The sequence below is a fragment of the Erinaceus europaeus genome, chromosome 14 (assembly GCF_950295315.1).
Source record: "Erinaceus europaeus chromosome 14, mEriEur2.1, whole genome shotgun sequence".
Lineage (NCBI taxonomy): Eukaryota > Metazoa > Chordata > Mammalia > Eulipotyphla > Erinaceidae > Erinaceus > Erinaceus europaeus.
The window spans coordinates 39,841,234-39,869,185 of record NC_080175.1 but is presented as its reverse complement, the minus strand read 5'-3'; the positions used below and the strand labels follow the sequence as shown (position 1 = coordinate 39,869,185).

Here is a 27,952-nt window from a genome sequence, read left to right as displayed (position 1 = left end):
CTTGTCTGGGGCCTGGAAGGGAACTTAGCAGCAACTGGGGTTTCCCCAGCCAACCCCCCCCTCCAACCACTGCCTCACAGGGGTTCCTGTGTGGTTTCTTGCTTTCTAGCCTTTGCTGCTTCTCAGAATCTCTTTCCCACCCTCAACCCTCCTCAGGCCCAGCTTCTAAAATGCCACTAACCACTCAAACACTGTCATCCACAACCTGCTGGACTGTACCCCTGCTCTGCCCTCCACTCAGCCTCCTGGATGGCTGATCCCTTGACATGTGTCCAGGGAGACAAAGGTCTCCCTTCTCTCTCTCTTGGACTTGCCTCTGCCCTCTGGCTCTTGCCAGCATGGAGGTTTCCAAGCATTTTCCCCTGTGTCCCTTCAACCCTAGGGCTGCCCCTCCATGGGCAGGGTTTGAACCCCCAGTTCCTACCTACAGAAGGGGAAACTTCATGAGCAAGAAAGCAGGCATCTCAGTCTCTTTCTCCTCATTCCCTCTCAACTTCTCTCTTTATCCAAAAAAAGTCATACACATATGTGTGTGTGTGTGTGTGTGTACAAATATAACAAAATGGCTTATATACATATGAAATAATAAACATAATATGCATGGCAAGAGAATTGGTCAGAAATTGCTGTGAATTTAAAACTAACCCCCCCAACCAGGTTTTCAGTCTGCATGTCACCAAGAAGGGCTTGCAGTGGTGGGATGGCTAAAATGTGATACTAAAGGATAAGCTTCAGAGTTTTCTTTTCTTTACCTGGGATGTCTCCCATGTGTCTGGTATCCTTCCAGGAGAATTAGTCCCTGATTGAAAAAAATAAAAAGGTAGGGGGAAGATTTATAATTTAAATACAGGACTTAAGGGATCCTAGAGACTGCTTTCTTCAGAAAATATTTTACACCCTCTGCTCCTGGTGGCCATTCTTTTCTTTTCTTTCCTTTCCTTTTCTTTCTTTCTTTTTCATTTGATAGGGCAGAGAGAAACTGAGAAGGGAGGGAAATATAGGGAGAGAGAAATGGTCTGCATTGGGGCTAGGTGGTGGCATACCTGGTTGAGTGTACACATTACCATGTGCAAGGACCTGGGTTGGAGGCCCTAGTCCCCACCTACAGGGGGGAAGCTTCACAAATGGTAAAACAGTGCTCTCACTCCTCCTCTCTCTCCCCCTTCCCTCTCAACTTCTCTCTCTATCCAAAACAGATATATATATGTTATCATATATAAATATATATGTTAAATAGTTTACATACATATGAAGTATTAAACACAATGTGCATGGCAGCAGATTCACCAGAAAGGCCCAGTCATGATGTGGCTTTGACTAGGCCCTTTTGACTTCATTATTTTCCTGCTGCTGTGAATTTCACATCAACCCCCAGGTCTGCACATACCCTGAGCTGTGTCTGTCTTCACTCCTCTCAGGGGGAAGCTTGGCTCCACTCCAGAAGGCTCCTTGGCTCCCTGCAGAAGGAAGGAGACTGTTCAGGGAGGGCATATGGATGGCAAGGGTGCTGCCCATGAGAGCCCCTGTAGGTGGGATGCTGGTACCTTGCTGAGCCTGAAGAGCAGTGACAAAAGCTGTGCCCCTGGAGAAGCCAGGAGGGTGAGAAGGAAACCCATCTGGAAAGAACTGAATGTGTTATCAGTGGGGCCAACACCCAGGGGGAGCTGTGGGAACACAACAGTAGAAGTTACATCACCCAAAATATCAATATCAGTAAGTCCCACAAAAGATGTGTGGTCAGTTTGTGATTATAAATGCCATTTAATGGGGGGTCAGGCGTTGGCACAGCAGGTTAAGCACACATGGTGCAAAGCGCAGGGGCCGGCATAAGGATCACGGTTCGAGCCCACAGCTCCCCACCTATAGGGGTAGCTTCATGGGCGGTGAAGCAGGTCTGCAGGTGTTTATCTTTCTCTCTTCCTCTATGTCTTCCCCTCCTCTCTCAATTTCTCTCTGTCCTATGCAACAACAATAAAAATAACAACAAGAACAACAACAACGGTAAACGACAAGGGAAACAAAAGAGGGAAAAGTAGCCTCCCGGAGCTGTGGATTCATAGTGTAGACACCGAGCCCCAGCAATAACCCTGGAAGCAAAAAATAAAATAAAATAAATGCCACTTAATGTGAGTGTATAGTTTCTATTTAACCAAAATTCTCTTCCTCTGAATCTTTGATCTTCTATTCTAGGAGTTAAAAATTAAAAAAAAGAAAGAAAGAAAGAAAAAATGAAAGAAAAGAGAAACGAAAAGTTCCAACGGTCCTATTTTCCCTTTAAACAAATATAAAATTTTAGAATTGAGTATTTGCTGAGCTCATTTATGCTAGGCATGCCACAGTCTTAGCAAATTTCACCGTCTCTACAATTCAACAAGAAGGCATCACTGTCCCTAGCACATCCACCAGCAGGGAGATTAGTGGTCTAAGATCAGATAACTGGTCAACCTCAGAGGGAAGGGCAGTCGTAAGTTTCTTAACCACAGCCCTCACCTTTGTCTTAGTTGAACACAGCTGTTCCTATCTCAACGTTTGATTTTTCTCTCCATATTTTAATTTTTATTTATTATTGGATATAGAGGGAAATTGAGATGGGAGATAAAGAGGAAGAGACAGAGAGACACCTGCAGCACTGCTTCATCACTTATGAAGTTTCCCCCCTGAATGTGGGGACCAAGGCTTGAACCTGGGTCCTTGTGCACTGTAATGTGAGCACTTAAACAGGTGTACCACCACCTGGCCCCCTGATTTTTATTTACTTATTTTTAACCAGAGCCCTGCTCAGCTCTGGCTGATGGTGGTGCTGGAGATTGAATCTGGCACTTCAGAGCCACAGGCATGAAAAGTCTTTTGCAGAACCATTAGGCTGTCTTCCCTCCCCTCCCCCAGCTTCTTCCCAATTGCAGAGATATTATTTGTATAAAGATCCTGCCAGTCCATCACTATTATCAATGTACTCTGAACACATGTGTTCTCTGGCAGGCACAGCACTGAATCTCCTTTGGAAATGGACCCCTCACCACACTCCCCAACCCCTAAGGGCCTGTGAACGGCCACAAGGTTGTCATAGGAAGCAAACATGGCTGTGTGTGCATATTATTTTTTTCACAGTAAAAATCATGCTATGATTTTACCCCCTTGGAAAAGCAGAATTTCTATTCTAAGTGGTCATACTGATTTAGACTCTATATTTCATGAGAGACAATTACATGAGAGTTGCCAATTAGAAACTGACCTCTCAATAAGGAAATGCAATCAATCAAAAACTGACTGATTGATTGCTGATCAATAGTGGTATACAAGATTGTAAGGTTAAAAGTATAGCTCCACAGTGTACCCACCATCAAAGTTCTGTGCCGCACCGCCGTGATAACCATGAGAACATTTTCTTTTTTTCTATTGGATAGAACAGAGAGAAACTGAGAGAGAAGGAAAGATAGAAAGGGGGGAGAAAGAAAATACACCTGTACATCTGCTTCACCGCTTGTGAAGTGACCCCCCGTAGGTGGGGAGGCAGGGGCTCAAACCAGGATACTTGAGCTTCGTACTATGTGCACTTAACCCGGTGTGCCACCGCCCAACTCCCTCTTTTTTATTTTTCAGAGCATTTAAAAAGAAAGCTGATTGAATACTGGGTTTGGGCACACCTGGTAGAACATACAGAATATTATACATGAGGACCTGGGTTCAAGTCATTTGCAAAGTGGGTGCTTCATGAATGGTGGAGCAGTGCTACAAGTGTACTCTATTTCTCTCTCTCTCCCTCTCTCTAACAACAACAACAACAAAAAAGTACTTGCGGCTGCATTAGCAGATGCAGAAAAGACCTTGCATTCAGCTGTTGCTATGAGGAGAAGTCAGAGCCTTTCACCTGTTCTCCTTTTTTATTAATTATTTTATTGCGGGATTAATGGTTTACAGTAAACAGTAAATATGGTGTTGGAACATATGTAAAATGTCTCAGTTTTCTGTAAAGCACTCTCACCCCCTGCCTAGGTCTTCTTCCACCATCATGCACCAGGACGTGAAACTACCCCACCCCCCCCATCTTTTTTTTTTGCCTCCAGGGTTATTGCTGGGGCTCAGTGCCTGCACCACAAATCCTCTGCTCCTGGAGGCCATTTTTTCCCTTTTGTTACCTTGGTTGTTTTACCATTGTTGTGGTTATTATTATCGTTGTTATTGATGTCATTGTTGTTGGATAGGACAGAGAGAAAATGGAGAGAGGAGGAGAGAAAGATAGACACCTGCAGACCTGTTTCACCACCTGTGAAGTGACTCCCCTGCAGGTGGGGAGCCAGGGGCTCGAATGGGATCCTTCTGCCAGTCCTTGCGCTTTGCGCCACGTGCGCTTAACCCACTGTGCCCAACCCTCCATCTTTTTTATCTTAGTGCAATACACCAAACCCAGTCCAATTTGTACTTTATGCTTCCTCTTTCTGTTCTTATTTATCAACTTCTATGAGTGAGATCATTCAATATTCATCCTTCTCCAAGATAAGCTGAAGAAGATGACTTCATCATTTTTAATAGCTGAGTAGTATTCCACTGTGTTTAAAGACCACAACTTACTCAGCCACTCATCTGTTGTTGGACACCTGGTTTGCTTCCAGGTTTTGGCTATTATACATTGTGTTTCTATGAATAGGTATGCACAAATCTTTTTGGATGGGTGTATTTGATTCCTTAGGATATATCCCTAGGAGAGGAATTGCAGGGTCATAGGGTAGGACTATTTCTACCCTGTGAGAATTCTCTAGATTGCTCCCCACAGGGGTCTTCCACCTGTTCTTGTCCAACTGCGATGAGCAGGGCAGCAAGACAGCTGTACAGACACAGCAAGGTGGAGGCAACTGCCAGGCGCTGTGAGTGCAGGAAGCCGCTGGGTGAAGGCCGGCTGTACACGGACAGCCACACATGGAAGTCCTCCAGGTACTCGGTGAACACTGAATACAGGAGCTGAAACAGAAGCCAGAGAGGGAGACATTCACGGGCACCCGCTACTGACAGAAACAGCAAACTCTTAGCAAGCAGTAATCTTCTGAGCAGAGACACCACAGTTTTGGAATTCTTGCCCCATTAACTAGCCAAATGTTCAGCCTAACTGGGTGTTCTAGGCCCTTCTCAGTTGGCCCCCCACCTTCCAGCCTTTCAGCCTCATCCAGGCAGGTTCTATGCCCCACCAACCTCCCACAGACATTGAGCCCACATCACCTCTTTCACAAATGGTAGGTGGTGATGGGAATCATCAAAAAGAAAGATCTAGTGAAAGTAAGAAGCTGTCACTTCTTATTCTCCAATCTCTGCTGCAAACTAGGCTAAGAAACCAGAAACATAAAGCCATGCTTGACAGTTGTAGTTATTATTATTGTTGTTATTGATGCCGTTGTTCTTGGATAGGACAGAGAGAAATGGAGAGAGGAGGGGAAGACAGAGGGGGAGAGAAAGATAGACACCTGCAGACCTGCTTAACCGCCTGTGAAGCGACTCCCCGCAAGTGGAGAGCTGGGTGCTCAAACCGGGATCCTTTCGCTGGTCCTTGTACTTTGCGCCACGTACGTTTAACCCGCTGCGCTACTGCCTGACTCCCTCTTTTTCTTTTTTTAATTGGATAGAGACAGAGAGAAATTGACAGGGAAGGAGGAGATAAAGAGCATCTGCAGACCTGCTTCACCACTTGTGAAAGATCCTCCCAACCCCTGCAGGTAGGAACCATGGGCTTGAATCCAGGTCCTTGCACACATTACCATGAGCACTCAACCAGGTGCCTCATAGCTACGTTTTTCTGTTACAAAAGTCAGTGGGGAAGATTTTCTAGCAGGTGGTTATTTAAGCCAGAATATTGCTCACAGGGCTATGCTATATGCCTCTTATTAATGACTTTGCAAGGAAGTTAATGAAGAAATTTGCTCTAAACTGCTGTTTCATTTACTTCTTTTTTAATTTAATATTTCAAAGAAAAAGTCATTACTAGGAATGTATTAACAATTTGAGCCCACTGTTAAAATTCAGTCAGTTTACCAATTTGAAACCTTAAGTGCTTAGATTTATTTCTGTGAGAAAGACAGCATGAGAGGCTGAAGAATGACTCAACCTAAAATGTTACATTAGAATGTGCAAAACTGCACACACATTATCACTACCAGGCCATGAAGCACACTCAGAGAGGGGAAAAGACTGGAACACAAAGAGATCAAGTTTAAAAGCTGGACTGTAAAATCATAGATTATTTTATTTTATTTTATTTCCTTCAAGTTTATTGCTGGGGCTAAGTACCTGCACTACAAATCCACTGCTCTTGGCAGCCATTTTTTCCATTTTTTTTTTAATTGGATACGATGGAGAAAAATTGAGAGAGGAGGGGGAGGTAGAGAGGAAGAGAGAAAGACAGACACCTGCAGACCTTCTTCACCACTTGTGAAGTGTCTCCCCTGCAGATGGGAAATGGGGGCTTGAACCTAGGTCTTTGTGTGGGCCCTTGTGCCTAGTACTATGTACACTTAACCGGGTGCACCACTGCCCTGCCCTACTACTTGCCCTACAAGTGATTTTGTCTTTTTTTCATGATACCTTACTTCTCTGCTCAGAGCACGTCTATATCCTGTTTATGGGTTCTTTCAGCTGTCTCACATATAGAGAGGGCACTGAAGCATCTTTAATAAGTATTCCCTTGAACACTACAAACAACAGGCAATCATAAACTCTGCAAATATTACTTGCAGATACAATTAAAAGAAGAAAAACATTACTGCAATAACTAATGATCAGCAAGAATAATTAGCCCATGGTTGAAAGATCCCTTAATTGGTGCACCGCTTAACATATGGCTATCTCCATTCTAAGTGTGAGCAGAATTTATATGCTCAGCTCTACAAAGGCTTAAAGAGACAGCTGCCGGGGAGGCCACTGGTGGCACAGTCAGTTGAGTACATAACATGCACAAGGACCCAGCTTTCTTTTTTGTTTCTACTTAGATTTCTTTTATTAGTGATTTAATATTGATTTACAAAGTTATAAGATAGCAGGGGTATACTGGTGTATTGCACTCTTGGGTGGGTGGGTGGGAGAAGGTTCAGGTCTTGGAACATGATGGCAGAGGACCTAGTGGGGGTTGTATTGTTATGTGGAAAACTGGGAAATGTTATGCATGTGGAAACTATTGTATTTACTGCCAGCGGTAAAACATTAGTCTCCCAATAAAAAATAAATTAAAAAAAGATAGCAGGGGTATAATTCCATACCATTCTCACCACCAGAGTTCTGTCCTCATTCCCTCCATTGGAAACTGCAGTGGTTCTCCCAAGGTCACAGATATGGGTTGATTATTATTTCTATAACTATATGCATATATATATATATTTCTCATTTTTTTCTATAAGGACTTGGGTTTGAGTCCCGGCTCCTCACCTACAGGGGGAAGCTTCACAAGCAGTGAAACAGATATCTGTCTCTCTGTCTTATGCCTCCCTTCTCAATTTCTCACTGTTCTATCTAGCAAAAAAAAGAAAGAAAAGCAAGGAAGAGGACACCAGACAGACAGAGAGAGAGAAAGAGAGCTGCCAAGAGAGTTAGAGCTAGGAACATCTCCCCCATCTCCCCCCCCCTTTTTTGGCTTCCAGGGTTATTGCTGGGCCTTGGTGCGTACACTATGAATCCACTGTTCCTAGAGGCCATTTTTTCCCATTTTGTTGCCCTTGTTGTCACTGATGTTGTTGTTGTTGAATAGGACAGAGATAAACGGAGAGAGGAGGGGAAGACAGAGAGGGGGACAGAAAGACAGATACTGCAGACCTGCTCCACCATTTGTGAGGTAACCCCCCTGCAGGTGGGGAACCGGGGGCTCGAACCGGGATCCTTATGCCAGTCCTTGCCCTTTGCGCCACGTGCACTTAACCCGCTATGCTACCGCCCGACCCCCTCTCTCCCCCTCTTTTTTTTCTCTCTCTTTCTCTCTCTCCTTTTTTTTTTTTTTTTGGTCTCACTTTTTCTTTTCCTTGTTGTTGGGTCTTCACTGCTCCAGGCTGACTTTCTCAGACACAGAGGGACAAAGACAGAGAGAGAGAAGGTTCCTCTGGTGCAGCAGTGGTCAGGCTCCAGCCTGGGTGGCACGTGTGACAAAGTCAACGCACTATCCGGCTGAGCTGTCTCACTCTGCCTGCTGGCCAAGGAGTTCACTAGAGGACGTCAAATGCCAGCCTACCTTCCAGAAGCCAGGACCCTGCTGCAGGCAGGGAAGCTCCCGATCCACGTGGCCATCCTGCCTGCCTGCCGCCAGCCAGCACTCCGCAGGGAAGAACCAGCACCGTCCCTGTCCCCATCCCCGTCCCACGTGCAGCTCTTCCACCATCACGTGACTGATGTACCAGGCAGGACAGGCTCCACAGCTGTCGTGCCAGAGGCGGAGGGTCCGGAGGGGGCCCAGCCTCGCCGGAGCTCTGAGGACACACAACAGCATCTCATCAGGCTGAGGAGGAGGCAGTGGGGGCCCAGGGTGCAGCATCAGTCTCCAAAGTCCCTCTCAGGGCTGGTGGGACATACCCACAAAGAAGTGTGATGCAGAGTGATACCCAAATTCACTTTGGAACACAGGGGAGTGGATGGTGACTTCTGGCTGTCACTCAACAGCAGAGTCTCCTAGTCATGCTGACCATGCAGTGTCTGTACACATAGCTCTGGGACACCTACTAGTTCTAAATGTGGCTCACTCTACCCACCCACAGATGTATAGTCAGGTTCAGGAAAACATGCTGAGAATGTGTCCCTGGGCAATTACGTCACTGTGTGAACGTCACAGGCTTGTACTTACACAGACCTGGAAGGCTTAGGCTATGGCACACCTCAGTCACACATAGGAACACCACCTTATTTACTTACTTGTATTTTACTTTTTCATTTTATTTGACAGGACTGAAATTTAGAAGGGGAGAGAAAGAGGGAGAGAGGGAGAGAGGGAAAGAGAGGGAGAGAGAGGGGGAGAGAGAGAGAGAGAAAGATACTCTTGCAGCACTGCTTCACTTTTCACAAAGCTTTGCCCCTGCAAGGAAGGACCGAACCTATGCCCTTGTGCATGGTAACATGAGTACTCAATGGGATGTACCAGTACCCAGCCCACCACTGTATTATTTTTTTAAAAAACTTAAATAAACAAACAAAAACCCAGATCACTGCTCAGCTCAGGCTTATGGTGGTGTTGGGGATTACATTATACTATTTTCTGGATATACTAATTTCTTGTGAGGTTGGAGAGGAGGGAAGGGAAACAGAGGGGAGGGGAAGGGAGGGGAAGAGACCAGGTGGTGGGGCACCTGTTTAAGTGCACATGTTACAATGTGCAAGGACTTGGGTTCAACCCACCAGTCCCCACCTGCAGGGGGAAAGCTTTGCAAGTGGCAAAGCAGTGCTACAGGTCTCTCTCTCTCTCCCACCCTCCTTCCCTCCTTCTCTCTTCCTCTCTCTCTATCTATATCTTCCCCTTCCCTCTGAGAGAAGAGGGAGTTAGTTCAAGCATATGTTTGACTTTGACATAAGCTGTTACCAGGGATTGAACCTGTGGCTTCTTGGACCTTCAGGCCTGCAGGTTGGAGGTCTAACAGGTTGAACTATCTCCCCAGCCCATGACCACTAGTCTTATATTTGCCATGCTATTGATGGGAGCCTTAAATGGCAATGGGATGCATGACTGTACTTGTGCCTGGCATGTGTGAATCAGTCTCTAATGTCACCTCTTCCCTCTAAGTGAAAACATTGTACTCCAAACCAATAAATGTTACAAATGGAGTTTTCCAGGAGAAAAATAAATCCAGTTCTCTCATATTTTCTAAAAAGGCTTGTGCTCACATCTCAATACATTACGCCTCTCCTCCAACCCTGCCACGTCTTCCTGCTCTTCCAAATTTGGAATGAATCTAATTAAGCAGGTTTACTGACATAGAAAGCACTGTGAAAATGAACTTGACTATCATATAAAGTCAATAAATCCCTCTTCCTTCCCTCGATTCTTCCCATAAACATGCTAGTCCACTTCAGATAAAGTACAGACATAATTCAGATTTATTATGATATTCCCAAAGAGAAAGTCATATTATATGTGTCTAGTTTTCTGGATTTGTGATAAAGTTATACTTATTCTGACTGCCCTCTTTATCCCAAATTCTGCAGTTGGAACGTTTCTTAATACCTGAGGATAAAAGTGTGTCTGGAATTGCTTTCAAACAGGGGCTTCTCTGGGCTGTAGAGTTCTTTGGGTTCAGAAATTCCATTTTCTCCACATAGAACAATGTAAACCTTAAACAAAGACACAGAGGTCAGAGTTCAAGACATGAACATACAATCCTAGTGCTGGCATACAAGTTTCCTGGCCCATTCTCCCAGATTCTATTCTATCACAAAACCATCTTTATTTATTTAATTATTTATTTTAATGAGAAAATTATAGAGATGAGATGAAAACAGAGACAGAGATAGAGAGAGACCAGGGACTGGGTGGTGGCCCTTCTGGTTAAACACACACAGTACTATGTGCAAGGACTGTGCACAGATTGTGGTTAAGTCTTTGACTGAACCTGTAGTAGTGATGCTTCACAAGTGGTGAAGCAGGTCTTCAGGTGCCTATCTTTCTTTCTCCTCTCCCCTCTCAATTTCTCTGTGCTTTATCCAATAGAAGGGGTGGGGGGAATGGTCACCCAGAGCAGTAGATTCATAGTGCCAGCACTGAGTGCCAGAGAGAAAAACCAGAGTACGACTTAACTCTAGCTGATAGTGGTGCTGGGGATTGAACCTGGGACGTCAGAGACTTAGGCATGCAAGTCTTCTGCATAACCACTGTGCTGTCTCCCTAGTCCCTTCCCACTTCCACAAAACCATCCTGAAAGGCCACATTTCCATAGCATGAACCCCAGGAGTCCAAAATGAGCAGCTGGCCATTCCTTGAACCTTCCAGTGAGAGACCCAGAAGTACTCCTGCTTGGGTTACCTGGACTTGTACATATGTGATCTGGAAATCCCAGATACTAAATCCATTTTTCTAAATAATTCACAAGGGCAAGAGAACAGGACATTGGGTACCACTCTCTCCCTCAGTGGGATGGTGGGAGACAGAGGGGACCTGAAGGATACTGTAGGGACAGGGTTGGAATGGGCAAGGGAAAGTGTAGATATTGACTCCCACCCGGGCCGTGGCTGCCACTCCTTACCAAGGTGGTACTTGTCCCACAGAACTCTCTAGCTCTAACACAGCTTACCACTCTTCCATTTAGGAAAGGACTTTTTTTTTTTTTTCAAATCCTTTCTCATAGGACAAATACTAAATGATCTCACTTATAAGTGGGACTTAATAAACAGGGACAGGAAGGGAAAACACAAAATGAAACGAGAGCTAGGTATGGTGTATTGCAAAAGACTCTGGGAAGGAGAGGAAGGGAGGGGTAGAATGGAACTTTGGGATCCTGGTGAATGATAAAACTGCACTCATATGTCAACGACTGCACTATAAAGCATCCACCCCCTCAGTAAAAGATTAAAAAAAAAACATTCAGAAGAAAGTAAGCAATCAGTAAATATTAACTATCTTGTCCTAAAAAAAAAAAATCCTTTCTCCTCTCAAAGTATGTTTTCCTCGAGTTCCTTCCCAACTCTGATTTCCACCTTTAAATTTCTACCAATGTTTGGGAGTTTATCTTGGGATGCAATGTGAAGTAAAGACTCAGCATTTGGAATATTGCACCAAAGTAAAGGACTCTTGGGGAAATGGGGGTTCAGTTCCTGGTGCATGATGGCGGAGGAGGATCTAGGCTGGGGGGTGAGAGTCTATTCCAGAAAACTGAGAAATTTTACACATGTACTAACTACTGTATTTACTGTTCATACTACCAATAAAGAAAAAAAGAAGACTCAGCATTGCCTTTTCCCATAAGGAAAGCTATTATTGCCAAGTATTTTATTGATCCAAGGTACACTCCCCTTTACACCCCCTTTCCCTCCAGATTGTAAGGCTTCCCTAGGAGCCAGACTCTGCTCATCCTCAATCAGTGTGTCTCCTGACAAGATCACACTGTCTGAGCTGCTCTGGCTGCAGGGAACATAGAATGTGGACATCCTTTTCTCTGCTCTTCTCCTTAGTGCAATGCTTTCCTGTTTTTTGCCTTTCCTTCCATGTAAACTTTACAATCAGTTTTTCAAGTTTCCCAAAACATTTTTCTAAAACTTTGATCGCATTTCATTGGCATTAACCTCTCTGTATCTCTCTTCATTTTTCATCTGTAAGATGGGTAGTACACTAATGAAACAATTATTACATTAATGAAATATTAATGAACAATTCAAAGCTGCTTTGAGATTTTTTTTTCAGGGAGGAAAAAATATAGCCAAAAATCTCCACTCCTACTGTTATCACTACTATTAACATTACAAATTAATTTGAGAGAAAAGACAAGGAAAATGAGTTTTCACAACTATAAAAAACACAGGACTTAGGCCTTCCTAGCCTATGAGGCATGTCACCATTTTGTGACTTCAAAGAGGAGCAGTTTGGTTTAATTACATGCTGCAACTGGTTATTAATCTTCAGCAGAGTTATTATTATTTTTATTTTTTATTTATTCCCTTTTGTTTCCCTTGTTGTTTTATTGTTGTAGTTATTATTGTTGTTGTTATTGATGTCGTCGTTGTTGGATAGGACAGAGAGAAATGGAGAGAGGAGGGGAAGACAGAGAGGGGGAGAGAAAGACAGACACCTGCAGACCTGCTTCACCGCCTGTGAAGCTACTCCCCTGCAGGTGGGGAGCTGGGGGCTTGAACCGGGATCCTTACGCCGGTCCTTGCGCTTTGTGGCACCTGCACTTAACCTGCTGCACTACTGCCCAACTCCCCAGCAGAGTTATCTTTAGCAGTTTTTAAATCATTTGTTCAGCAGCTTTGCTAAACTTTCTTATCAATGATAATTTATTATGATTTTATAATTTTTTAAAATTTTACTGAAGATGCTCTTGTAATTTCTATGTGAGTAATCGTACCATAGGCAGATAATTTCTCTCTTTCCTTCCAAATCTTTTGCTCTTTGCTTTGGTTTTTGCTTTTCTAGTCATTGCCAGGGCTTTATCTGAGATAACATTTTAAAATATTTTTAAAATATTTACTTTATTTCTTTTAATGAGACAGGAATACAGAAAGGCCAGAGCACTATTCAGCTCTGGTTTGTGGTGGTGTGTGGGGGAGGATACTGAAACAGAACTTTAGAGCCTCAGGCATGAAAGCCTTTTTCAGAGCCATTATGCTGTCTCCCCAGCTCCAGTCTGAGACTTTTTCAGACAGACAGACAGACAATACCATAGAACTGAAGCTTCTTCCAGTGCTGGTGGGGGGCAGGGCTCACACCTAACTCACACACATTGCAAAGTAGATGCACTTCCCCAAGTGAGCACTTTCTCACTGGTCCTTGGATCCTTTTTTTACTTCCTTCCTTGGCATGTCCCTTAGACAGTGGTTTAAGGTATGCCATTAAATACGGAATTGGGCATAGGAGACAGCCTTTATTAACTAATGAGCACTTATGTCCCTGTGACAGCCCTATGTGTACCTATCTGGTGGATAAAACAGACTCATCAGAATGAGACTTGCAGTGAGTTAATATCATATCACTTAGCACGTGCTATGCACCCAACAGTTCCACTGTACCCCCTCCTGTATCCCAGTTCTGCTTGTTTTCACCACAGGTTTCATAAACAGCTCTGACTCCCTGAAATACAAGGAGGTGAGTGTCAAGTATGGGGTAATCCCACCCACTATGAGGGTCAATGCCCACTCTGCTTGGGTCTGTCCATAGCCTAGCCTAGGTAGAGGGCTCTATGCACCCTATCAACTGGACCATTCCCTCACCTCCTACACTTTACCTCACTCACTTTCTGCCCTTCTTCTGCCAACCATTCTCTTTTTAACAGAGCCCTGCTCAGCTCTAGATGATGGTAGTGCTGGGGATTGAACCCAGTGCCTCAGAGTCTCAGGCATAAGAGTCTGTTTGCATAACCATTATGCTATCTCCTCCCCAACCTTCTGCTATTTCTCTATATTGTCTTCCACCAGTTTGTCTAGGATAATTCTTTAATCCCAAACTCAACCATAGTCATATCCTTGCCTGTATCCAAAGTGGTTCTGGATTGTTCTCACCCATTTTCACCATTATTATCTGGGTTGTAGTGAAGAGATTTGTGCCAACTAGAATCTTACAGTTGAGTTCTTGCTCTCAAAACTCCACTCAGACATATGACATGACTCTGGTTGCTTCCCACCATGAAAATGGGAAGGGCAGATGGATCCAGGTCCTTAAAAAGAATTGGGGGGGGAGGGCTGATAACAGAGGGGTGGGGGTGGGAGGGTGGGAGAGAGCCTACTCAGAAATAGTGGGCTGTCAGAGAAGTCATAACACATTTTTGCATAGAAAAACATGTCATGACTTTTCTGACAGCTCAGTATAACAGGTCCAGCTGTAAAGAGTGACATACAAGTTAGAGTCACCATGCTGTGCCTTTCTGGCATGTCAAAAAAAGGAAACTAAAGAAAGTTCTGCACTCCATAAAGAGTTTTGGTCCATACTCCCAGAGAGAGAAATGTCAGAGAAAGATGACCAGAAGGCTCTGAATCCCATTTCCATCAGGACCTGGAGAGAGAAGAGAATGGAAAAAAAAAAAAAAAAAAAAAAAGGAAAGACCTAGAAGGGAAGAGGAGGCAGGACCACAGAAAAGAATGGGCTGGCAGAGGATAGACATCATAATGGTTATGCAAACAGACTCTCATGCCTGAGGCTCCGAAGTCCCAGGTTCAATCCCCCGCACCACCATAAGCCAGAGCTGAACAGTGCTCTGGTTAAAAAAAAAACAATAATAATAATAAAAAGAAAAGAAAGGGCAAAAAGACAGATAGATAGACAGATCAACAGTCAGTTATAGAAACAACAGTCAGCCCATATCTGTGACCTTGAGAGAACCACTGCAGGTTCCAATGGGGACACAGAAACTCTGTTGGTGGGAATGATGTGGAATTGTTCCTCTGTTATCTTATAATTCTGTAAACTAATATTAAATTACTAATACATTTCTTTTAAAAAATAAACTAAAGAAAGTTCTTGTGAGGATCAACTTTGTATCTGAAAGCCATGCCATACTGGGGACTTATGCCCTCTGTCAGAGGGATTTTCTTTAGTTCTCTCATTCTTTTTTCCAACACTGTGCAGTATGTCTCAGGCATTTACCTTTGCAGTAAATCGAGCAGGAGCCCGGAAGCCGGTGTCAATGACCACTGCATACAGTTGGCGGTCACCCGGGCTGTTCTCCTGCAGGAAAATAGGACCCATTTTCTTTTTTTCACGAAGATCCACCTGTCTGCTTTTGGTAGCCAGGAGTGCATACAGAATCACAGTCACCACCATTAAGGTACTGGGGAGCAGGTTTTCTGGGTGTCTGCCAGTGAAAGAAGAGAGAGAAGGAGTGACTTGCTTATAGAAAAATAAACATTTAATCAAAGGCCAAGCTGTTCCCCCATCTGATGGTTAATACACACACTCACATATGTGCATTCACACACACCCCTACTGGCCTCATTAACTTGTTTTTAAATATTTGTTTTATAATTGGCAGGAAAAAGTGGGTCTATTTTAATTGGGAAAGAGGTCAAGAAGGTAAAGATGGAGAAAGTGAGATTGGTTTGTATGTCTTAGGGGAGAAGGTGCTGGAAGCTACCAAGAGGCTCCCTGAGGCACAAAGTTGCCCCCTGGTGAAGTGACTGACACTATGTCCACAGACTCTGGACAAAGACCTGGTGAGGGATTAGTTTTGCATCTGAATATTGTGACCTACTGGGGACTCACACCCTTTATCAGAGGAACTTTCTTCAGGAAAAGTGGTGGGTGTGGTGTGGAACTATACCCCTGTTATCTTATGATCTTATAAATGACTAATGAAAAGAGAATAAGGGGCTGGATGATGGTGCACCCAGTTCAGTGCACACACATGCAAGGACCTGGGTTTGAGCCCTCACTCCCCATCTGCAGGGAGGGATGCTTCACAAGTCTGCAGGTATCTCTCTTTCTCTCTCCCTCTATATCTCCCCTACCCTCTCAATTTCTCTTTGTCCTATTGAATAAAATAGGGGGGGAAGGGGGGATAGCCACCAGGAGTGATGGATTCATACCAAGCCCCAGCGATGCTGGTAGCAATAATATATATATATATATATGTATATATATATATATATATATATATATAGAGAGAGAGAGAGAGAGAGAGAGGGAGAGATATTTTCAGTGTATGCCTGTAATGAAGATACTTTCTCCCCAGAAGAATGAGATAGGAAGTACTCTAGTCTTAGACTTCAATTCCACCTGCCCCAGGTGTGTTTGAGGCGGGGTATCTGCCCACCCCCCCCGACCTGTATTAACCTTGTTTTCATGTGTCTGTGGGGGGAGATCACTGCACTAAGTCTCATGTGTCAAGTCCTTAACCTGAGGTGTTCTATGTGTCCTAACATCTATGGAGCTGTGATGGGGCTCAAAGGGCAATAGGGTACCTGTGCTGCAGGGGATGGGTTTCTCCAGAATGCCACTGCCCCTGTGTGACCTCAGGTACTCTCTTTTCTTTTTTCTCATCCCCTCAACCATCCCTCCCCAACACGAGCATCTGCAGCACTGGTAATGAATATCACCAGGCACTGGCTGATCATTGACAAACCACCGACTCTCTGATGACTGATTCAGAAATAAAGGAAGACAGAGCTCCCCATCACATAAACAGAGGGGAGAGAACCTTAACACACGACACTCACCAGGGTACACAGACATCGCCATTAGTATTTATCCAGCAAATATTGACTCAGTGCCTGCGATGCAGAGGGAACTTGGCCCTGAATGTGTGGGACACCCAGGGAGTTTCCTGGATCGTGGGCTCACATTCTCCTAACACACCCCCGAGATGCAGTGTGGTCAGTTTCCAACCACAGCAATAAAGCTAAACACACAATGTGCTCTCTGTTTCCCAGTTCATATGAAAGGAATACTTATATTACACTGTGCTCTATGAAGTCTGCAATAGCAGTATGACGAAAATAACAACGGATATACCTTCATTAAACACACTCGATTGTCAAGGAGATTGTTAACTATCACCTGAGCCTTTAGTGAACCATTCTCTGGTGGAGAATTTGTTTTTAATATTTATTTTTATTCTTCTTATTTTTTAAAATTGCCACTAGGGTTTATTACTGGGGTTTGGTGTCTGTATTACAAATCCATAGCTCCTGGAGACCTTTTTTTTTTTTTGCCCATATTTTTTGGATAGAGACAGAGAGGAATTAGTGGGGAAGGGGAAGACAGAAAGAGAGAGACCTGCAGCACTGCTTCACTGCTCGTGAAGCCCCCCCCCCCAGCAGGTGAGGACCAGGGGCTGGTAGAGAATCTCACTGTTATTTTATTTTATTTTTGGATTCAGGGTCTTACACAAGACCCTGTATTGCAAAAACCAGAGCTGAGCCATGCTCTGGTGGAAAAAAAAAATACATCCCAGAGGAAAGGCTCTGGGAGCTAACCAAGAGAATCTCTGAGATATCTAGAATAGCAAGCCCTTTCCAAAATGCTTTCAACTGATTTTTTTTTTGTTACCTGGGTAATTGCTGGGGCTCTGTGCCAGCACTACGAATACACTGCTCCTAGCAGCCACTTTTTCCTTTCTTTCTTTCTTCCTTCCTTCCTTCCTTCCTTCCTTCCTTCCTTCCTTCCTTCCTTCCTTCCCTTATTACCTTCCCTCTCTTTCTCTTCATATATATATATAAAACAGTGTCTATCTCTTTTTACTCTCTTTCAAAATTTTTTAAAATCTTTATTCATTTATTGGATAGAGATAGTCAGAAATCAAGAGGGAAGGAGGAGATAGAAAGAGACACAGAGAGACACTTGCAGCCTGGCTTCACCACCTGTGAAGCTTTCCCTCTGCAGGTGGGGACCAGGGGCTCAAACCTTGATTCTTGTGCATTATAACTTGCACTCAGCCAGGTGCACCACTGCCCCCTCATCTCCTTCTCCCCTCTCAATTTATGACCATCTCTATCTAATAAAAAAATAAAGATAATTAATAAAATAAAATCTCTCTTTATTTGGAAAAATGGGGCTTACCTCTGTAACTTGGAAATGTCACTCACTTCAAAACTGGCGTTCAGCTGTCTTCTTGCAATAGTGAAAGCAGCCAGGCGGTCATAACTGTGAGGGGTTGGGGGGAGAGATGCTGCTTAGCACACAGGACAGGTGGAGAGAGAGACTGCTCACAGTGCTGGAGGAGGGATGGATGACTGGATGATGCAGGGCCAGTTTAAAGCAATCTGTGTAAAGCTAAGTTCAGACTTGGGCCTCTGTTGTGATGATGCACAGAGGCCTGCGTGTCTGAGCCTCTGAGCCTACAGCTTCCCCGACACTGCCTGCAGCAGAGGCTGCCTTCACTGTGAGCATGGAGACAAGGCAGAGACATCTCTGCAGCACCTGTCACAGTCCAGCTCTGACTGTTGCTTTCTGGTTTAAACTTGCTCTCAAGTTCAAACCTGCACTCAGATTCAGGCCAACAACCTGACAACTGATTAAACTCTATGCATTCAGTCAATCCTGGCATTACAGGTGTCCTGCCATCCATAACCCAACTGTCATAAAGGGAGACTTTTGAAATCAAATTTATTTCTTTATTTATTTTTGAGGCACTGGGGCCTTGAACATTTGTGATTTCACCACACCCAGGCCAACTTAAATTTATTAAAATTTTTATTATTGATTTACAAGGCTGTAAGATAATAGGGGCATAATTCCATATGGTTCCCACCACTAGAGTTGTGTGTCCCCATTACCTCCATTGAAAACTGCAGTAGTTCTCCCAAGGCCACAAATGTAGGCTGGTTCTATATCTATCTGTCTGTCTGTCTGTCTGTCTGTCTCCATTTTTTTTCTACATTCCTGCCTTCACTTCCTATCTAAGCCATACCTGCACTTGTTACAACTTCTGGTTATCCCTTCATTTTTCCTCTTCTCTCTCAGATAAGAGAAACAGTACCTGACTTCCTCTGGCATTTTCCAGATTTGTTTCCCTTTCAGTGATGAGATAAAAACAAGATTCCTGGTGACAAATGCTTTGGGTCCTGGTGGAATGGGTGTACTGAACCATCTGGTTTATTTTTTCCTATTGTATATCACTCTAGGAGTATGGAACAAAATTCTTTTGGGGACACAGAAAGTGGGAGTTCTGACTTCTGTAATTGCTTCTCCACTGGACAACGGTGGTGGCAGGTCAATCCATACTCCCAGCCCAGGCTAACTTTTTCATGCTTTTGAAAAAAATCTCAGATAAAACATATGTGGGAGGATGAATGTTCAGGGAGTTCCCATTGGTGCTGTGGCATTCCCTTGTGGTGCTAAGGCTTGGATTTGGGCTGTGTGCAAGGCAAAGCACACACTCTACTGTTGAGCTATCTTTCAACTCAACCTTTATGTTTTAAAATAAAATTCATGTCTTCCTCATTATCAATATATAGACATCATATAGCAGGCTCCCACAATGCATCTCTCATCTCTTTCCTTCCTTTCTTCCTTTCTTTCTCTTCTTTCTTTCTTTCTTTCTTTCTTTCTTTCTTTCTTTCTTTCCTCTTGACTCATAGACACACATATAGCACAATATAGGACAAAATAGAAAAAGATGATTGCACTGATGAATAATTTAACATCATAGCAAAATCACGAGTCATTTTCACAAGTTTAGCTATGAAATCATGTAAAGAGTCCAAAATAAGAAAAGCAATATATGGCTTACAAATTGTACTGATATAAATTAATATATATTATATATTATATATATTATATACATAATATATAAAGTAATATATATTATATATAATTATATATATTACTTTATATATATATATATATATATATATATATATATATATATATATATATATATATATATATCACTTCTGGATATATTTGCCTAGTAGTCATCTCCAAGCACGGTTTCTTCCTTTTCTTTTTCTTTCTTTTTTTTTTTTTTTTAGTAATTTACAAGATTATAAGATAATAGGGGTATAATTATGCACCATTCTCACCACCAAAGTTCTGTGCTTTCACTCTCCAGTGATAACTGCCATAGTTCTCCCAAGTTCTTAGATATGGTTGGCTATGTATATTTTTTCAAGTTCATATGATTTAATTATCTATAATCTGCATGAGTGAAATAACGTGGTATCTGTCCTTGACTTCCTTCCTTACTGCATTAAGCACAATCACCACCAGTTCCATCCACTGTAGTCCAGAGGACACAGTACAGCCTTTTACAATTACTGTATATGTTCCAGTTGAGTATATGTTCCATGACTTTACTTATGTGTTTACTATCATTTTTATTTTGTATTTGTAAGACTCAAATGAGTGATTTTTATACCACTGTTAAAGGTAAAGCAGAGTTTCTTATGACAATGCTTTAAAGAAAGAAATGATGGTTCCTTTTTCTAAATGTTCCCCATACTCATTTATTCTTTCTTCTAATGAGAATCTAGCAACAGCTTCTGACAGAATGATGAGTTGTGCAGCTACCTAGGAATTACCTACTCAATGATGTGGCATAGCTAACAGCCACCAGAATTCCTAAGAAGGATGCCTACTATCTCCAGAGAGACTTTCCTTTTCTCATAAAATTGAACGTCACAACCATGCCATGGGGGAGGGGGACTCTTCCACAGACTAGAAGGTGGCATGCACAGGTCACAGGGCAGGTGAGAGCTGTCCCTGACTGCAGTTGCATCCCCAGAGAATGTCAGGGTGCCCATTGTCACAGACCCCCACTGAAACCGGATGCCATCACTCACCAATACAACCATGTTTCCAGCAGACACATGCTGCACAGCTATTAGTTCCAGTCACCTTAGGGAAGGCATGAGGTGGGAGAGAAACAGAATACTAATATCTTCTCCCCGCTTACTGAACAACATCACATTCCTGTTCAATTGTAAGCCAATACCTGCAGTTCACTTTTTCTGGAGAAGTTCCTGGTTGTGGAGAGAAGCGTTCAGATTTCCACCCCTTTGTGTCCCAAAACAGGCACTGGATCCACTGGAAATGCACCGTGTAGTTCACAGCCTCAGCAAAGTATTTGTTCTGAGGTTTCCTATCATAGTCAGCATCTAACATAGATAAATATCCTGAGCTGGTATCTGAAAAGAGAAAAGGTGAGTTAATAAATACAGCCTGTGTTCTGGAGCCTCACCTCTCCAGAGCCCTGCCCAACTAGATAAAGGCAGAGACAGGCTGGGGGTATGGATGCACCTGCCAATGCCCATGTCCAGTAGAGAAGCAATTATGGAAGCTAGACCTTCCATCTTATGCACCCCCAAAAGAATTTGGTCCATATCCCCAGAGGGGGAGAAATGATAAGGGAAGATGACCAGAGGTTCTCTGTACCCCCATTTCACCAGGATCTGAAGAGTTTGTTAGGAAGCTTATTTTTATAACATCACTGAAAGAAAAGCAAATATGGAGGGAGCCAGGCACAATTTCTCTTATTTGAGAGAGAAGAGGAAAAAGGAAGAACTTACAGAAGTTATAACAGGGGATTTGGGTGGTAGTGCAGTGGGTTAAGTGCAAGTAGCTGAAGCACAAGGACCGGCATAAGGATCCAAGTTCGAGCCCCCGGCTCCCCACCTACAAGGGAAGTCGATTCACAGGCGGTGAAGCTGGTCTTTTTCTCTCCCTCTGTCTTCCCCTCCTCTCTCCAGTTCTCTCTGTCCTATCTAACAATGACATCAATAACAACAACAATAATAACTACTACAACAGTAAAAAAAACAAGGGTAGCAAAATGGAAAATAAATAAATAAATTCACTAAAATATTAAAACATAATTAAAAAAAGAAGTTATAACAGGTGCAGGTATGACTTGGAAAGGAAGTGAAAGCAAGATTGCAGAAAGAAAGGGGAAATATATGTGTGTGTGTGTGTGTGTGTGTGTGTGTGTGTGTGTGTGTAGAAATAAATGTAGACAGATAGGTATTTATAGAATTAGCCCATATCTACAACCTTGGGAGAACTACTGCAGTTTCCAGTGGAGGGAATGGGGACACAGAAAACTCTAGTGGTGGGTACAGTGTGGAATTATACCCTATTAACTTATAATTTTTTAAAACAGTATTAAATCACTAATAAAACATAAAAAATAAGTTTCTTTTTTGTTTTGTTTTGTTTTGTTTAATCACTACTCATCCCAGATATAAAGAGAGAAACAAGAGTGGAGACAGGGCTTGTGGGCAGGGATTAGAAGAGCCAGTTACTTTCTCACATGCCAGCTATCAGTTAAGTATATCCAAGTCAAACACAAGTTTCCTGCTTTTCTCAGTGACAATAGTGTCCTAAATTCCTGGGAACACCTTGATTGGCTCAGCCCACTGCCTTGGAGGACACAGGGGACGTCTGGTCAGCTTTCAACCCCTTGTCCCCACTCTATCTAGTGGTCTTCCCTGTGTTTCCCCCATTCTTTGGGCTGGTCTACCAAATGCCAGAAGGTTGGGAGTCTGCAGTCATCTTGGGGAGAACAGCATAACGAGCTTGTGGTTTAATCTTGTTTTGGGAAAACCACTGACCTTTCCGCAAAGCAGCAGGGATATGAATGTGTACCACATGCCCATCCCACAGGTAGATCTGTTTGACAAGAAAATCCGAGGGAGTAGGCTTCTCGGAGAACCTAGAGGATAAAAAGCACACATGTGATGCCTAGCTTTGTTTTGCTTCTTTCCCTCTCAAAGAGTTTAGTGCAAATCTGTGCACACACCCTCTGCACTAAAAGGAGGTGGGCTGGGAGGCTGGGGTGACAGCATAATAGTTCTGCAAGGCACTTTCATGTCTGAGGCTCTGAAGCCCTAGGTTCAATTCCCATCACCACCATCAGCAAGAGCATAGCAGTATTCTGGTGTCTCTCTTTCTGAATGCCTTTGCCTCTCTATCTCTTTCTCATTAAATAAAATAAATAAAGTATATATTTTAAATGAGGTGGGCTAGGTCTAGAGGGAGGCACTGTACTTATAAGTGGGCTGTTGGTTTTGTTTTTGCTTTTTAGGTTAATGGCTTATAGTTGTTGGCACATGGGCAAAATTCCTCACCCCAACACACATACACAGCCCTTTCCCTGCCTTCTTCCCCAAAGTCCCTTGCTCAGTGTCATACACCAAACCCAGTTGACTACTCAGTCTACAAAGTTCTACTTTGTGCTTCCCCTTTCTATTCTTGTTTCTTAAGCTCTGCCCATGAGTGAGACCATCCCATATTAATCCTTCTCTTTCTGGTTTATCTCAGTTATTCTTCTACCAATACTTCAACATGACACTCTTGCCCCTTATCAATTTAAAGTCTTCCCTGCATAACAAGAGTGACTAGGAGCATGATTTGTAGGAGGAAGTCAACATGGTTGCACTTGTTCAGAGAGTAAAAACCGCCAGATGGCTGAAATTACAGGCTGTTGTTAGTGTCTGATTCCAGAGAATACTCAACATCCATTTTCTTAGTCCTCCTATGTAGCTTAGTGTCAAATGGGTTCTTTCCAACTCTCCCAAACTTGACAAATCCTTGAAAAATCTCATTCATTTCTTCTTAAAATTTTTAAAAATTATCTTTATTTACTTGGCTGTTAGTTGAGTGCACACGTTACCATGTGCAAAGACCCAAGTTCAAGCCCCTGACCTCCACCTGCAAAAGGGAAGCTTCACAAGCAGTGGAGTGTTTCTTTCTCTCTCCCTCTCTCTCTTTTTTCTCCTCCTCTTTTTCATCATCCTCCTGCTCCTCCTCCTTCTTTCTGTGTTCTGCCTCTTTATTGACCCCTCAATTTATCTTGATCCTATCAGGTAAAAGAAAGGAAAAACAAACAGACAAAAATCAATAGCAACCATATAGAGAAGCCTGAAGAGTACACCAGACACCATAATTCTTGTAGACAGTGAGCCTCGTGAGTAAGATGATTCCACTGACCAATTTCTTCTTAAATTTTTTTTAAGTTTATTTATTTTTTTTGCCTCCAAGGTTATCACTGGGACTTGGTGCCTACACTATGAATCCATTGCTCCTGGTGGCCTTTTTCTTTTTCTTTTTTTTTTTTTTTATTGGATAGATCAGAGGGAAATTCAGAGAGGATGAGAAGATAGAGAGGGAGAGAGAGAAACACCTGCAGACCTGCTTCACTTCCTCCACCCGCCCCCTACACAGGTGGGGAGCCAGGGGCTCAAACTGGGATCTTTGTGCCTCATACTATGTGTGCTTAAGCCAGTGTGCCACCTCCTGAGACCCCTGGTTTCTTCTCAAAATATTCCTAAAGGCTATGTCTCCTGCTCCTGCCTCCATCCACATAGCCACCATCCCACAGCACACCTCACCAGCAGCAGGACCGGGAAAGCTCTTGCAATGGGCTTGGAAAACTCTATTCTCATCTGTAAAGACTCTAGGTGTTTTTCAGAAAATCCAGTGAACTTGTGGAAATTCACTTTATCCCGAAGCAATACAAATGCAGTTTTATTTCTCTGGCTATCCTGTCATCAAATGGAAAATGAGTTAAGTAAAGTTTGTCTTTGGAAAAGTCAATTCATTTATAAGCCACCCCTGCAGGCAAAAGGGACTGAGGTGTTAGGGAAGATCCTCCTTACCAGATCTTCCTCCCCAAATGCCCCAAACTCCACGGTCACTGGTTTCTTCAGCCGCTGTCTACTGATGGGTCTCCTGCTGGAACAGTTGAACAGGGACAGAGCCACAGTCTGGCCAGTCTGGGGAGACAATAACCAACTTATTTAGACAAGCAAAGTTTAAAGAGACTGTGGCAACAGTGACATATATTTGTAGACCTTATCACAGAGGGTGGCAGGAGCCTACAACTGGTTTTACTAACTAGGGTGGCAGGATCTGAAGGGCTCCTCTTAGAACAGAAGTGCAGGTGCCAACATGCCCTCATTAATTATCATCATTAGGACACAGTTCCTGAGCCTTCAAGGTAGTCACTAGAGGGGGCCAGCCACCTGCCACACTGTACCTGCCCAGGAGCTTGCCCCTCTCCATACAGATTTTTCTTGAAGAACATGAGGTGGCTGACATAACATGGGCTCTGCATTTCTGTTCCAGCAGGACTCAGCCCAGCCACGTCTGCAGGCAAATGCACCTGCACAGAACCCAGGTTCTGCACAGAACTCTGTTGGTTGTGATGAAGCAGAGCGAGGAACTCCATCTGTCCTGTGCTCACGTGGAATCCATGCTCCTCATTCAGACATAGGCAGCTCTGAAACAGAACGTCAAACACAGTACAGATTGGTAAGGTATCTGGAACCCAGAACCATAAGAGAGTTGAAAATAACTGGAAGACTAGCTGCTCTTAGACTTGTTTAGATACATTTACCTGAGAAAATATTCTTAAAGAAGGACATGGATGCCAAATAGCAGTGAGATATTTCTGTTGTGATACACATTTTTGTGGTAATACATACTTACGGAATGTTATTCCTCTTGTAACAATTGTTATGCCTGGGGTTTCAAAGTACATTCAAAGGGAGTTTGAATGCATTGACCCACTGCAGTTCTGTATGGAGTTACAGCAAATCTGAATGCAGTGTCTCCAGGTTTAGTCAGGATGTGTATTAGTTACGCAGACAATGTTCCAAAATGTACTGATTGCTTGTCATGGCTGCTATTACTAGGTTCAGATAGAGGGGTTCTTTATTTTCTAATTTCCCAAATGTCACAATTAACTATTTATTAATAAGTCAGCAATTCAAGTCAGAAGGGAGGATAATGAGTAGGACAGAATGATAAATACTTTCAGTTTCGAAAGTATGGGCCATTTTACAAAGTGAAACAATGATTAACCCCCGAGACACCTTCCTATAATTACTGTAGCAGAAATAATAATGAGAGACATAGACTCTATGTGTGTATCTTTGAAAGAGAGAAAAAGACCAGAACACTTCTTGGACATTTATGCTATTCTATTTGTTTTTTTTTTTATACGTACTTATTTATTTATTGGCTAGAGACAGAGAAATCAAGAAGGAAGGGGGAGATGGAGAGAGAGACAGAGAGACACCTGCAGACCTGCTTTACCACTCATCTCCCCCCCCACCCCTTGCAGGAGGGGACCAGGGGTTTGAGCCTGAGTCCTTGTACATGCTAACAGATATGCTCAACTGGGTATACCATTGCCTGGCCCCAGCATTCTCTTCATTTTTGTGCTTGTTTTCATGTAGTGCTTGAATCAAACCCAGGGCTTCAAACAGGTAAAAAATGCAATTTATTTCTGAGTCATCTCCCTAGCCTTTGAAGCAAACTATTTTTATGTTAATTTTTTACATGTTAATGGGGCTGATTTTTATTATTTATTTATTTTGAGTAGAGAAGCACCATATCTGATTGTCAGTGGGATCTGGGACCCATTTCAGGCACATCTGCTGCACTCTCTACCTGACCCAAGGCTGCTTGCTTGCTTGCTTGCTTTCTTTCTTTCTTTCTTTCTTTCTTTCTTTCTTTCTTTCTTTCTTTCTTTCTTTCTTTTCTTTCTTTCCTTATAAAGGAAACCCTGAAAAAAAACACAGGATAAGAGGGGTACAACTCCACACAGTTCCCACCAGCAGAACTCCATATCCCCTCCCCTCCCCTGATAGCTTTCCTATTCTTTATCCCTCTGGGAGTATGGATGCAGGGTCATTATGGGGAGCACAAGGTGGAAGTTCTGGCTTCTGTAATTGTTTCCTCGCTGAATATGGGTGTTGGCAGGTCAATCCATACTCCCAGCCCAAGGCTGCTTTCTAATGTGTACTAGAAATCATTTACACTCCTTCATTCATTCTTAAAAAAAAAAACAGGAAGTGTCCTGTGAGAAATTATGTTTCTGAGTCAAATATAGTCTCAAGTATCCCAATTGAAAAATCAGCCAAAATACAAAAGGATGGAACAGAAAAGCAAAGTTTTATGGAAAAACACTCTAACATTGACCATGAAATACTTAAAATTGAATGTGAAAACTTCTAACTACCAAATTGCCTTGCAGAATAATAAATACAATCCTTCAACAACTGATCATATTTATGATTTTGAGAAGCAATAACAAATACAGGTTAATATTCAAGGGCCAGGGTTATACTGCCATCCATGGAGAAAAAGCATGACTTACTAATAGTAAATCTGAGATGATCTTGGTTCCTTCACCCCTTAGGTAGTTCACATTTCTTGATTTCTCTTTGTCAGAGACTTCTAAGACTCCAGATACAAGAAAGATGAGTTCACTTGCAAAACTTTTGTCCATCATAAACTTCCCCAAGGACTGGCTTTGTGTGAGGAGGGTCTGTGCATATTTGAGAATGAGAACTCCACTCATAAAGCTTAACTACATGAAAAGAAAAGACACAAAGTTATTGGATAGATATTCAATGTAATACCACTTTGCAATAAAAGATGAGCTTGTATCATCAAGACAAAATGGATGGAGAGGTGAATAGTAACAATGGATAGTTTTGCTTATATGTGGATTGTAGATAGCAAAATCAAACTAAGTAGCAAATACACACACACACACACACACACACACACACACACACACACACACACACACACACACACACACTAACCAAACTGTGTGTAAGACTGTGAGAAATATGGTGGTTATCAATGGGAGGTGGGCACAGGACTTTGGTAGTGAATGTGGTAACTTACAAGCACAAACACACATGAGTGTAAACATATATCCCTAACATTTTATAATTTTGTAAGCCACTATTAAATTACTAATCATAAAATTTACATTTTTATTTTATTTTTTAATTATAATTTTTAAAAAAGACATAAATGAAATGATACATACTCTTTCCATTTTCATTCTGTCTGGTAATTAAAACACTGCTCTTGGCCTCAAGAGGAAAAGATGTAAGTATGGCT

At 42.8% G+C, this 27,952-nt stretch overlaps 1 protein-coding gene across 1 annotated transcript in view; it reads right to left on the bottom strand.

Annotated features, from left to right (window-relative positions):
* PKD1L1 (polycystin 1 like 1, transient receptor potential channel interacting) overlaps positions 1 to 27,952 on the bottom strand; it is a 126,943-nt gene that overhangs the window by 37,619 nt on the left and 61,372 nt on the right. The window contains exons 21-33 of the mRNA XM_060170998.1: positions 27,192 to 27,404; positions 25,065 to 25,307; positions 24,685 to 24,801; positions 24,413 to 24,570; positions 22,639 to 22,739; positions 21,024 to 21,216; positions 18,149 to 18,232; positions 15,239 to 15,446; positions 10,175 to 10,281; positions 8,198 to 8,432; positions 4,783 to 4,956; positions 1,545 to 1,664; positions 1,388 to 1,457 (exon numbers count right to left, since the gene is read on the bottom strand). Coding sequence (XP_060026981.1) covers positions 1,388 to 1,457; positions 1,545 to 1,664; positions 4,783 to 4,956; positions 8,198 to 8,432; positions 10,175 to 10,281; positions 15,239 to 15,446; positions 18,149 to 18,232; positions 21,024 to 21,216; positions 22,639 to 22,739; positions 24,413 to 24,570; positions 24,685 to 24,801; positions 25,065 to 25,307; positions 27,192 to 27,404 — 2,023 coding nt within the window. The remainder of the gene's footprint in view (positions 1 to 1,387; positions 1,458 to 1,544; positions 1,665 to 4,782; positions 4,957 to 8,197; positions 8,433 to 10,174; positions 10,282 to 15,238; positions 15,447 to 18,148; positions 18,233 to 21,023; positions 21,217 to 22,638; positions 22,740 to 24,412; positions 24,571 to 24,684; positions 24,802 to 25,064; positions 25,308 to 27,191; positions 27,405 to 27,952) is intronic.